We start from the raw sequence: 12,397 nt of genomic DNA, 5'->3' as shown, positions 1-12,397 counted from the left end.
ATCTTTCTTGGGGGGATTGGTACGACCCCCAGTCTAGACTATTGTTTGGGGACCCTTCAATGGCCCCAATCGCTCTTTCACGGGCATTTTACCTCGATTTTTCGGTAAAGGACCGAGGCGAGCTTTCAAAGGGACTCTGGATCTTGTGGGACCCACATTCTTACCTGGCTCAGTCAGAGGTACAGGAACAGGGGAAACGGGATCTGGATTTGAAGAAGGCTGGACGGTAACTCCGTTCATTTTCATCTTAGGTGCTGGTCTTGCCTTTGGCACCCACACCTGCTTGTGTCTAGACGGCTTCTTGACCGTCTCTTCTTTCTGCATCTCTTCCGCTTTCGGCAGAAGGACTCGGGCATACACGAGCAATGCGCGGCGTTTCTTGATTCGCTCTTCGAGAGTGGAGCGAGTCTTCTTGACGTGAACCCATTTGTTTGTCTCCGTCTTAGAGGAGAAGTTGACGATTCGCCGTTGTTGTTCTTGGCACTGTCTGGACTTTAGATCCTCATTGTACCGGATCCCGTCCATCGACTCTGCGGCCTTGGCCAATTGTCATGTGAGGCGTTGACGACGTCTTTGGCGCGCCCTCTTCGACAAAGTTGGAGCACCTTCAGCGGTCACCTTCACGGCGGAGGGGAGATCTGGATCTACAGCTTCGACCACGTTAGACGTCGTAGGAGCGTCGCGGGGAGTAAGTGCAGTTACGGCAAGGGGATCTCAGATCTTCGAGCCGGAGGTCCCGCGAACATTTCTGGAAGAGGATGCCTTCCTGTGCCTGCTTGAAGAGGCGGATCTGGAGGAGGAGGAAGAGAGATACTCTTCGAACTTCTGTTGATCGAATTCATATTCGATCTCTTCATTCACCCGGAACTTGAATGCCGGTTGCGTCACGACAGCCTCGGCAGCGAGGCTGTTGGCTCCCACTTTGGTCGCCAGTTTATTTTCGGTAAAAGTTGCCTTCATTACTGAACTCATTATAATATTAGTGTTTACAAAGAATTCAGATCTTAGTCAAAAGAAAAGAAGAAAAATTACAACTTTCTCGAAAATAACACAAGATCCGTTCGTCGTCTCTTGCTTGCGTGGGTCTTTAGCCTATGACGGGGATGTTGATATCCGTGGACTACCTGGCAATCAGATCAGGTCTAGAGCTTCATCGATCCACGAGGAGATCTAGAAACAGAAGCGCTTATCTCGACAAAAGAGAGATAATTTCTCTTCTTAGAATTACCACAACGGGATAATACTAAGGATTGGATGCGGGTGATGTAGATCTGACGACTCTCGATCTCTTGCGTTGAAGAACTCGATCACTCTTCAGTCCGGCAGGGCTTTGCCAATTCTCCAAAATTCCAGATCTTAAAAAATGAGGGCCTGAGGCTTGTATTTATAGGCTCGGGGGAGTTTGGAGCGGTTGAAACCACCTAAAGGCCCAAATCTGCGTTGGAGACACCTCGGGGTGTCTCCACTTGATCCGAGACACCCTAGGGTGTCTCTCCTTGATTCGAGACACCCTAGGGTGTCTCGGTTTGGGCCGAGACACCCTAGGGTGTCTCGGCTTTGGTCGAGACACCTTAGGGTGTCTCGTTGGTCCGAGACACTTCGTTACGGTGTATATGTCCGCTTCCGCTGTAAATTCTTCGTCCGAACTCAGATTTGAGTGATTCGAAGTGCGTTGGAAAGCCGACAAGGAGTTCTATCAGCTCCGATAGTTTGGATCATCTATAGAGTGAATGAGACACGAAGGGCATTGTTCCTTTTGTAAACATCGCGAGGCTCCTGATTAGCCCGTACCTTCGTTATTCCGAAATTCTGTTAGTCCACGTAGTTCGTCGATTCACTTCAAGCGTTCACCGACATCAATCGAACTCCTGTGGACCGGATAGTGACGTTCAACGTTGTTCCTTAACACTGAGCTGTTCGTGGAGACCTATAGGCAATTTTCGATACCTACAGACATATGCATGTGAGTAGGGGTGTTAAACCATATCCGTATCTGAGAAAATATCTGTAACCGTATACGTTAGGATACAGATATGGTTATTCAAATCTATAACCAATAGGATATGGTTACAAATATGGTTTTATACTAAAATATCATATCCATATCCGAAATATCTTAATACATATTAGCCATACTCTTACTATAGTTTCGATTCTTAGATTATGGATTTGTAATTAATTTTGATGATCAAGATGTCTAATCTTAACTTTTCATTATAATGAACATATTAACGAACTCTTTTGTATCACTTGAACTATGTTTTTCTCAATACTATCTAGTTTTCTCATATCTATTTTGTGTCTGCATGCATATCTGCTTATATATCTGTATGTATATCCGTAATCGTATCTGATTTTAGCGGATATGGTTATGAATTTTCCTTACCGAGGTATATCCGTATCCATATATGTATCCGAGATGGATAAGCAGATATGGATATGATAAGCATCATATCCGAGCTGTATCTGGACCGAATGAACCCCTACATGTGAGAGAGTCGGGAAAACAACTCCTCTTCAAGCAAGGCAATGCGCAGCAAATAGCCCTTAAGGACCAAGTGCAGGCCAAGGCTCAACATCTCTTGTAGGAACACCTCATCTGTGGGAAGGGCGAACTATTATAGCGCCTGGAATTGAGCCATCACCGACCTCAATACCGAGCACCCTTTGTCGAGAGGCGCCTCAGAGATGAACTTGTCACCCTCAAAGATGACTCGCCACAAGCCTACTCCACTAATTATCTCGCCGACATCTCACGAGGGCCGACTCGAAAGGCGGTAACTCTCGACATTCCTCCATGCAAGACAAAAGGCAACCGCAATCTCAAGCCCCCCGCTGGCACATCGGACCACGCTGGCTTCGCATGCCGCTTGTCCCATCTTATTAAATGTCGAAAAGATCATGTCACTCCGCGATTGGCACTTGTAAAGTCAAAGCTGACTCAGTCGCCAGCTTGGACTCGGCTAAAGAGACAAAAATACCCCTCCTTCGTTGACATGAAAGGAGAAACGATTCCTAACAAGGGTAAGCAATTTTCTCAGTATTTTTCTGTATTCCATTGCACTTAAGAACTGCTACATTTCGGTTCTTTCCCACTCAAGTATTTAGTTGACTTAATCGTCGGAGGGACAACGGGGGAACCAGACCCCCTATTACGAGTTGTTATACGTGCAGGGAAGAATAGCTCAATTCCAAACCAGATATTCGGAAAAGTTATTGGCCCCTGATCAACCTCATTCCGACTAATTCATCTGTTTGATTATTTCACATCAACAAAAGATTCGATATGATTTGAATCAAAATAGTACGATTTTAAAAACCATAGTAAAAGATAAAAATACAAAGATATAATATAGGGGAAGAGTGTTAATTTATTAGCACTTATCCTTTCTCAAATAGGGAAGAATGCTAAGTGCTAATAAATAGCTTAGGGGTTTAAGTGGAACTAAAGGTATATACGAGGGGTTTGTATATAAGTTATCTTAACCTACGTTCATTATAAATGTAGTAATTTCAAAAAATTTTGGGGTTTGTATATAATTTATCTTGACCTAAGTTTATTATAAATATAGTAATTTCAAATTTTAGAAAATTTTTGGACATTGACTAGATTTAAAATAACTTTAAGAATATTAACTATTATCTCAGTAAATATTGACCGTTACTATAAAAGTCGCACATAAAACCTAATTTTGTACACATAATTTTTGTCAATATAATTTTTGCGCATATAAAATGTAGCATTCTTTTGCATAAGCACCCGATTAAATTCGGCAGATGCGTTGCATGGCCTCCTACTCACTACTAATCAATCAAAATCTTTTATCCCGGTCCAAGTCAAATCCAATTATAAATATAGTAATTTCAAATTTTAGAAAATTTTTGGGCATTGACTAGATTTAAAATAACTTTAAGAATATTAAATATTATCTCAATAAATATTGATCCTTATTTAGTAGTGAGTACGGGGCCAAGCAGCGCATCTGCCGAATGGGTGATTTATGTCAAATGGGTGGTTTTGGTTGGGTCATAAATGGATGAGCACATTTATGACCACTTGACCATTTATGACTCATTTAACATTTGCTAAATGAATCACTTCTCAACCACCCATTTACTAAATAGGTGGTTCATGGATGACCCAATAACCCATTTAGTTATGATTATGATGCTTCTATATATATGTAAGTTTTAGGGATCTACTTGTAAATTTTCAGGGGGTTTTTACAAACTTTCAGGGGGGTTTCTGCAAACTTTCAGGGGGTTTTGCAAACTTTCAGGGGGGTTTTCTACAAACTTTTAGGTGTTTTCTGCAAATTTTTAGGGGGTTTTCTGCAAACTTTCAGGGGGTTTTCTGTAAACTTTCTGGGGGTTTTCTGTAAACTTTCAGAGGGTTTTCTACAAACTTTTAGGGGGTTTTTTGTAAACTTTTAGGGGGTTTTCTGTAAACTTTTAGGGGTTTTTTGTAAACTTTTAGGGGGTTTTCTGTAAACTTTTAGAGGGTTTTTACAAACTTTTAGGGGTTTTCTATAAACATCTCTTTCTCAATTGAATCGACTACTTGGAAGAATCTCTTTTGTGCGTCAATATCTCAACTCACTGATCGCAAATAACATTGGTTCTAATTACTCAAACTAGATTAATGCATAAACATATAACTTTTTTCCTAACTTTCTTCCAAATTCTCGTGCATTCTCCGATATTTACAGGTAGCAAAAGTACCTAACCTTAACATTAAATTAATAATATGAGACGGGTTCCTCCAAAAGGAAAGTCATGTAGGCATCAAAGACCAACTATATATGCAACAGTTAAATCTTGACGAGGTACTAAAAAGATCCCACACACGTATATATCTCCTGCCGACGAAGAATTGTGAGCGCTTACTTTTTATATTTATATATCCTTGAGGGTGTTTTTTGTAATTTTTAAAAGTTTGAGGGTGTTATTTGCAAATTCGATATTTATAGGGGACTACCGAAATTTTTTAGATATCATGTGTCATTTGCAAGTTTAGAAAATTCTAAGATTGTTTTGTAGTTTTGAACTACTGAGGGTACTTTTTACAATTTTTAAACTTTGAGGGTGCTTTTTGTAAATTATAAATTTACAAGGGATGCTAGTAATTTTTGGATTTCATGTGTCATTTGTAGATTTTGAAATTTTGTGATGGTTTTGTAATTCTAAACTATGGAGGGTGTTTTTCTAAAAATTTAAAACTTTGAGGGTGTTAATTGCAAATTTAAAATTTTTAGGGGACTATTAAAAATTTTTAGATTTCGTGTGTCATTTGTAAGTTTAGAAAACTCTAAGATTGTTTGGTAATTTTAAAATCTTGAGGGTGTTTTTCTCATTTTCTACAACTTTTAAGCGTATTTTTTGCAAATTATAAAATTTTAGGGGGTTGTTGGTAATTTTTGAATTTCATGTGTCATCTGTGAGGTTAGAAAATTTTGATAGTTTTTTCTATAATTTTTAACTCTTGAGGGCGTTTTTATAGTATTTTAAACTTTGAGGGTGTTTTTTACAAATCTTAAATTTTTAAGGGGTTGTTAGTCATTTTAAGTGTTTTCTATAATTTTTAACTTTTAAAAATAAGTTTTGTAATTGTTAAAGCGTTGAGGATGTTTTTAAAACAATATCCATCTAAATTGGCAAATGGGTAGATAATAACTCGCCCATTAATAACTCATTTATCTTTAATAGAAACTATATCCACCAATTTATGACTCATTTAACTAAATGGGTGGGTTTGGATGGTTTATTTGGCTGGTGGGTACGAGTGGGCAATTGGTTTTGGGTCCATTTTGTCATCTTCTATCCCGGTCCAAGTCAAATCCAATTAAACCCCAGTCCACTTCCCTATCACCACATAAGCCCAACAATACATGCAAGTAGCCACGTGTCACATGCGCTCCACGTCTCCCCCCGCTCCTGAGCTCTACGTGCCATCACCTCTCTCGCCCTCTCCTTCTCATCCGAACCAAACCGTAAGCCTCGCCCTCCGCTAACCACAACTACCATGGCCAAGCTCGCCACGGCCCGAGACTGCCGCGTATACGGCCCACGGCCCATCCGTCACCGCTGGGAGTACATCAACGCCGGCATCTACGTATTCGCCACCGCCCTCCTCGTCGCCGGTTTCTCATCCCAGCTCTCCGCCGCTCCCCTCGCCAACATGACGGGCCTCGTCGTAGTCCTCATCGGTATTTCGCTCGTCGCGGTTGTGAATGGCCATGATCTCGTCGCGCACATGGCGGGAATTGATTATTGTGTTACTCTTATTGAGTTTGATCCGCAGTTGGCGCTTGTTGAGTTTGGAGTTCCGCTGGTTGTGATCGTTGGATGTGTGCTGGGGTTCACGGGGGTTCTGCTCGTGTTGGTCCAGGTGAGTAGGGTTTAATTTGTTTTTTAAGTGCAGAATTTTCTGAAATTTTTAAATTGGGATTTTTTTTGTTTTTTTTTTTTTGAGGGGAAGAAATTGAGGAATATCAGGAAGCGGATTAGAAACGAAAGTGCAAGGCTAACTAGATGAGCTGTAAATCATAAAGGGAAAATTTGTGTTAGTTTAAGATTTTAGAATTAAAATAATTATATTTAGCAAAACAGATAACTTAAATCAGTAATCTTTGAGTTTATCTTCAGAAAAAGGAACAAGACTTCCGCGTTACTCGCTTGTAGATCAGCAAAGTATGCTTTAAGAAGCAGTAAATTTATTTGGGCGTAAATTATTTTCTTAAAATGAAATAAATGTTATGGCTAGAGCTATAGGAAGCATGTAATTCTTCTCAGTACGTAGTTTCTTATAATTACCATGATTTCATGGTGAACCAATAAGTTGCAGCCATAAAATTGAAACGTAGTTTAGAACTTCTTAATGTCTGAGTTTGCTCACGAAGAAGTGTACAATCACAGCCCTTTCCTTCCGAAAATAAAAAGTCAATATTACAGCCAAAAGATAAAAATCATGAAAATTCTACCAATTTAAATAATATCAAGCTTCCTTGTAATCTATCAAACATCTAGCTAACTGGTAAAAATGATAGATTTTGTTTTCTGAAACTCAGATAAAAAGATGATAAATTTGTCATTTTGCTTTGATATGAACTTATATATATAATTGTGGTGCATTGCAGATGGCGAGAGGGTATAGCTACAAGCTAGAGAAGCATGCCCTCAATTTGTTGATCGCAGCCCCAGCATGTTGGGTCTTAGGTTCAATCCAGAATCTGTGCCAAGTCTACGAGAGATCCAACGGCCATGTCCAGTTGCTGCAGAAGAGTGTTCAGATTCCTTTTCTGATGGCGAGTCTGCTGTTCTTGGTGGGAGGGTTTTTTAATCAACATCATGTCTATGGTTCTATGCTGCTGGTAAAGTTTTGATAACTCTTCATATCTGAACAGGTTTCCCGATTTTGAACATATGAAATGCAGTAAAATTATCATACATTGAAAATTTTGGTTATGTTTTGTTTTCTCTCCATTTGAGAGATGTAAAGGAGAGCCAGTTTGATTCACGGGTAAGAAGTGGTAAATGATTTTTATCATGAAATGACCCGAAAACGGGAAGAAAGAAGGTTTGCTTACATAACCGTTCTTCTTGGATCGGTTATCTTTCTGATTATCCTGAACAATTGCTCTTCTCACAAGTTGGAGTAGCATCTGGAGTTGAGAGCATTCTCACCCAATAAACAAAAACACTCCTACACTCTATAATTGAGGAGTATGGGACCATAGAAACATGAGACTTCATTGATATACATGTCCTGCTTATAGCCATGTTTCATCAGCTTATCCCCATTTCCTCTATGAATTAATACAGAGGAAACACCCACAGATTGCAAAGATAGAACGCAAGCTTTAGACTGTCCCTATGACAAGCACTCACTTCAATAATTACTCTACAAATAAAGCAGAATGCCTCTGTTTCCAAATTTCGTGCCTTCATGCTGCCTATATATCACTGCATTTCAAATATATTTTTCCGACATAACTTTGAACGTTGACAATTATTTTTCCTACTGGTAACTTTACTTTCCCGACGATGTGATGTTTGTTTCCGTAAAGAAATTGATAACGTTCATCAGTTTCTTTGCCTGATAATCATAAAATGGTCGAACATCAGTGCTAAACATAACAAGATAACATGCATTTGCAATTTAAAGTACCAATCTAGCTACTGCACGTTAAGTAAATTAAGCATCTAATGCAAGGTCTTGGGTAAAGCTTTCTTAATATGCTCGCAGCAAATTTTCTTAATATGCTTGCAGGCGAAGAGTTGGATTTGGTTATGCATATTCGGGAGCTTGCTATTTTTCGTCGGCGGGCTTCTGCACGTAGGAAAAGTGTTCAAGATGCAGCAAATGGACGGAATGAGATTAGAGAAGCTCCGAGGCGGAGCATTAGAAAGACTTGTTAGAGAAAGAGAAGGAAAGGTTCCTCTAATCCTCAAAGAAAATAGAAGAAGGCGACGGCTGGGGGAAGAAGAGGATCTACAGGTTCAGCCTCCTCCTGTTCCTGCGTCTTCATATAAGGAAACCCCCTATAAAGATGTGCTCATCGGCGGCAGAAGCCTAGTCTGAAATGGCTTTATTTTCTTGTGATGAGATGGCAATGGCATTAGTTGTACTCAGAGATATCAGACATTATTATGTGCAGTTGCAGAATATGGCTTTGCGTTTCCTTTTCCTATCGTGTGCAGATGTGGATAGTTGCTCCTCTGTAGGATGAGTAAATAAGTAACATTTTAGAGAGGGTTTCATGAAGTAGCAACCTTTAGTAAAGTAGTGTTGTTAATTTGTAAGTATCATATATTGTCAGAGTACTAAGAGAAAGTTCTACCGCTATTTTGTATACGGGTGTTAGTAAAGCTTTTTTACTAGAAAATGGGTACAAATGTCTACGAAATAAGTGCCAAAGGACTATGTGCCTTAGACTAGAACTATGTTTAGAAGGAAACATTGGAAAAAGTGTTCACATCTAATGAGCACTCTACGAACAATACAGAACATTAGACGCACAACCCTAAAACTATAAGGATCAGATATCCGAACAAAAGCGAGATCCTTTAAATAGCATTCAGATCACATATCATATCCCGTTTTTACCTAGCATATCAAGCAAGTGCAACAAAAGAGTAAAGATGTTACAGACATCGAGCATCAAAAGGATCAAGTCATGGTAGACCGAGAAACAAACTCTGAAATCGCTTCAACTGCTTTTCTCTCAGCTTCATCCTGGTTCGATCCAGTGGACTCCAGGAACTTCTTGCCGATCTTAAAGGAGTGATCGCCTCCATCTATGACATGGAGCTCATTGATACACTTCATTTTCTTGCGAGTAGTTTCCAGTTTCTCCAGAGGACAGAGGCTATCTTTGCTACCCTAAGAAATAAACCACCTAATAAGCTGAATACTTGAATAAATATTTCTTTATGGAGTATATCACAGTGGATAGGACAACTATTTTTATCCCTTACCTGCACGAACATTGTTGGAACTTTAAGTTGTACTAGAAGCTCATCGCGTACCGCTCCATTAGTTCCCTGTGTCAAAATGAGGAATCAACATGGGTATTCTTAAAAGATTTAAGTTGAATGCGCATATGCTCCATGTAGTAGTATTGAAATATACAAGAGTCAAAATTTTGATATTGGTCACAATTTTAAGGTATCAGTGATGATGTTGTTGGCGATTTTAGAAGTTTAGGATCAGATTTTTGAACTGTAGGTACAGGTGAAAAAATAATGGTACAGACAATTAGTAATATTGATTGGTATCAGTAAATAACCGATGGGAACTGTGAGTATGTTTGAAATAAACAAAACTATTTCATATAACTACTGAATTTCGACATGAGTTTCTTAATGAAAATTAGATAGGCTCAAGAAATCTTGCAGAACCCAAATACTTCGTGTAGCCACGATAGATACATGATATGGTGTTTAAATAATAAACAAACTTACATGAACAATTACGAACATTAAATTTTGAAGAGAGAATTCACAACTTATCAATTATTAAACATACTGCATAACAAGCTCGAAAAATATCAAAGAAGTTGAGATTATTAATATATTTGACCAATGTTGAAACTTCTATTATAATATCTTATATTGTAAATTAGACAATTATTTTAAATGTCATGACTTTTTATATCCACCATCACATGATACTCTATATCATCAAAAAGTGATGTGTGATATCGGCAAAAACATGTTCAGATCATCTCGATTGATTATTAACACTTAACTTTTCTGAAAAGATTAGCACTTAATTAGTACTTTTTTCTGAACTTTTAAATAGCACTTCATTTTGAACAAAACTGACGAAATTATTGAAATTGCCAGTAGTGATAATCGGATAGCAATTTGGTACCAAATCAGATACCACAACTTGAAGTCTTGGTAATAACATACGCTTTGGAATTTCACAGTGATTCTTGAAGAATGCTCAGCAAGTGTTTTTTTTTTTTTTTTTGTGTGGGTAAAACTGTAACATATCAAAAATTATGATCCAGTAATGCATGTAACAAGTAACTATGACACTTTCAACATATATTCGGCGGATCAAGCATTCCCAACATACTAACATAATGATCACTGAATGGAAAAACTAACAAATTCAGAGACAATGATCTGATGGTAGAGATGAATATCTGCATTACATAATGGAGACAATTAAGTGAGAATAAACAACAAACCTTTAGAGGATAGCCTAAGCAAATAACTGCCGAAACATGGATCTCTTCAGTGTTGGCCACCATGCAGCTGACTCTGTTCAAGAAAAAACAGCGATAATTGCATTCTTAAAAAACGTTAAAGAGGAGAGAAGAGTAATTCCTTTTATAATTATATGCATACACCTACAGAGCCAAATACTAAAGCATACCTTGAACCCATGGATTTTCCTGCTAAAACAAGAGGATGCCCAGGATGCTTTGCTATGGCATTTCTTACAACATCCAGGTGATGATCAACTAATTTTTCAGCTTTAGGAGGAGCTTTACGTTTCCCACCAGAAATATCTGCCAATGAGTCAATTGGATTAACAAATAGTTTAAATTTCGCACTTTTTCTATTAAAAAAAAAAGAAAAAAAAAGAAGAGGTTGATTTCAAGATTATATTGTTTACTATTTCGTCTATTTGATTGATTAATTCGGTTGAATCAGATAAAAATATACATAATATTTTAAAGATCAAAACTTTACACTTAAGACAACCTCCATTAAATTTCAAAACTAATATAAATAAATACTACAAATTAAAATTTTTATTTTCGTTACATTGTAAGAATATACAGTAAACAAACACAAAGACTAGCTCAACCCACATGGGTAATCAAAGGTGTTTACTTCAACAGCACCCAGTGCTTCCTTGAGCATTTCCTTCCATCTGCAAAGACAACAGCTCGGCGATCAGCACATAATTGTTTTCATTAATGAGAATTTAACATAGGACGTCCAAAGAGAAAAAAAGAAAATTCAATTTCCTATGAAAGCATTTCATCAAACAGGTAATGGGTGTACCAATCTCGGCACGCAATAATCAACCTCCGAATCTAAAACATCTCTCATTTTTACATAAGTTACGGAAATTGTATGATAAATAATTATAAAATGGAAAAAAAAAGAACCCATGAACCTGATCATCCATTCTGAGGTGGACGGAGCCCCTGCGCCATGAGCGAACACAACGAGAGGCGCCGCCGACGGTTCATTGTCGTTCTTCTGAGAGACTTCGTCTCCGTCGCTCTTCTTGCGGCGCTTCGAGGGAGGGTCGGAGTCTGAAGCCATCGATGGGTGGAGATTGGGGACGTACACAGTGAATCCCTAGTGCGCTCTAGTAGCGGCGATGGCATAAAAATGTGGCGGGAAACTGAAAAAGGTTAATGGGCCTCTAGAATTCATAAACAGGCTCTGACTCACTAGGCCTCAACCGTTAGCCTTTCTACTAATCATTAGGGTTTGTATTACGTCTATCCATCAAACTCTCAAATAAGTTCCTCTTCTTCAATAAGCAATATGGAAAATCCAGAACAGTTGATTAGAATTTAAAGTACCTCGAATTACAAATTATCTCTCCGCTGAGAGGAATGCTAACTAGTCTGTACTGTTTGGGATTCGAAACAATCAAATCGAATCTGTGTCCTTTCGGACCTTGTGTTTGAGAGTAGAGAGTAGGAAAATCACCGCAAATAAAAGATAAGACATATAGGAAAGTAAACAAAAAAACATACCAGATTTAACAATGTTCGGCAACGTGCCTACGTCCTCGGAAGTCACACCACACAATTCTTTGATTAATTTGAAGAAAGATTACGAGCTCACAAACTAGAGTTTAATCTCTCTGGGATCTCTCTAAAGAATCCTCTCAAAAAACTTTCTTTTTGATGCATAC

The 12,397-nt window shown here is 38.4% G+C and overlaps 2 protein-coding genes across 2 annotated transcripts; one reads left to right on the top strand and one right to left on the bottom strand.

Annotated features, from left to right (window-relative positions):
- On the top strand, positions 5,982-8,747 carry LOC109843670. The gene is made up of 3 exons (XM_020412627.1): positions 5,982-6,388; positions 7,137-7,370; positions 8,270-8,747. The coding sequence occupies exons 1-3, from the start codon at positions 6,023-6,025 to the stop codon at positions 8,579-8,581; spliced, it is 912 nt and encodes a 303-aa protein (XP_020268216.1). The 5' UTR covers positions 5,982-6,022; the 3' UTR covers positions 8,582-8,747.
- On the bottom strand, positions 8,911-11,991 carry LOC109828877 (KAT8 regulatory NSL complex subunit 3). Its single transcript, XM_020395860.1, has 6 exons — positions 11,642-11,991; positions 11,331-11,392; positions 10,889-11,024; positions 10,701-10,773; positions 9,478-9,543; positions 8,911-9,382 (listed from the first exon to the last, which is right to left on the bottom strand). Exons 1-6 carry the CDS (start codon positions 11,791-11,793, stop codon positions 9,170-9,172), a joined length of 702 nt encoding a protein of 233 aa, XP_020251449.1. The 5' UTR covers positions 11,794-11,991; the 3' UTR covers positions 8,911-9,169.

The sequence above is a fragment of the Asparagus officinalis genome, chromosome 1 (assembly GCF_001876935.1).
Source record: "Asparagus officinalis chromosome 1, Aspof.V1, whole genome shotgun sequence".
Taxonomy (NCBI): Eukaryota; Viridiplantae; Streptophyta; class Magnoliopsida; order Asparagales; family Asparagaceae; genus Asparagus; species Asparagus officinalis.
The sequence above is the reverse complement of the archived record's forward strand: the minus strand, read 5'-3'. Positions and strand labels throughout refer to the sequence as shown.

What these genes read in the sequence shown, in the direction of transcription:
- LOC109828877 (XM_020395860.1), bottom strand. Translation starts at nt 11,793, where the DNA reads ATGGCTTCAGACTCCGACCCTCCCTCGAAGCGCCGCAAGAAGAGCGAC. An exon ending in ACCTCAGAATGGATGATCAG is followed by an intron (nt 11,393 to 11,641) that starts GTTCATGGGTTC and finishes TTGTCTTTGCAG; the next exon opens with ATGGAAGGAAATGCTCAAGG. An exon ending in TTCCAACAATGTTCGTGCAG is followed by an intron (nt 9,383 to 9,477) that starts GTAAGGGATAAA and finishes TTTATTTCTTAG; the next exon opens with GGTAGCAAAGATAGCCTCTG.
- LOC109843670 (XM_020412627.1), top strand. Translation starts at nt 6,023, where the DNA reads ATGGCCAAGCTCGCCACGGCCCGAGACTGCCGCGTATACGGCCCACGG. An exon ending in TTCTGCTCGTGTTGGTCCAG is followed by an intron (nt 6,389 to 7,136) that starts GTGAGTAGGGTT and finishes GGTGCATTGCAG; the next exon opens with ATGGCGAGAGGGTATAGCTA. An exon ending in TCTATGGTTCTATGCTGCTG is followed by an intron (nt 7,371 to 8,269) that starts GTAAAGTTTTGA and finishes ATATGCTTGCAG; the next exon opens with GCGAAGAGTTGGATTTGGTT.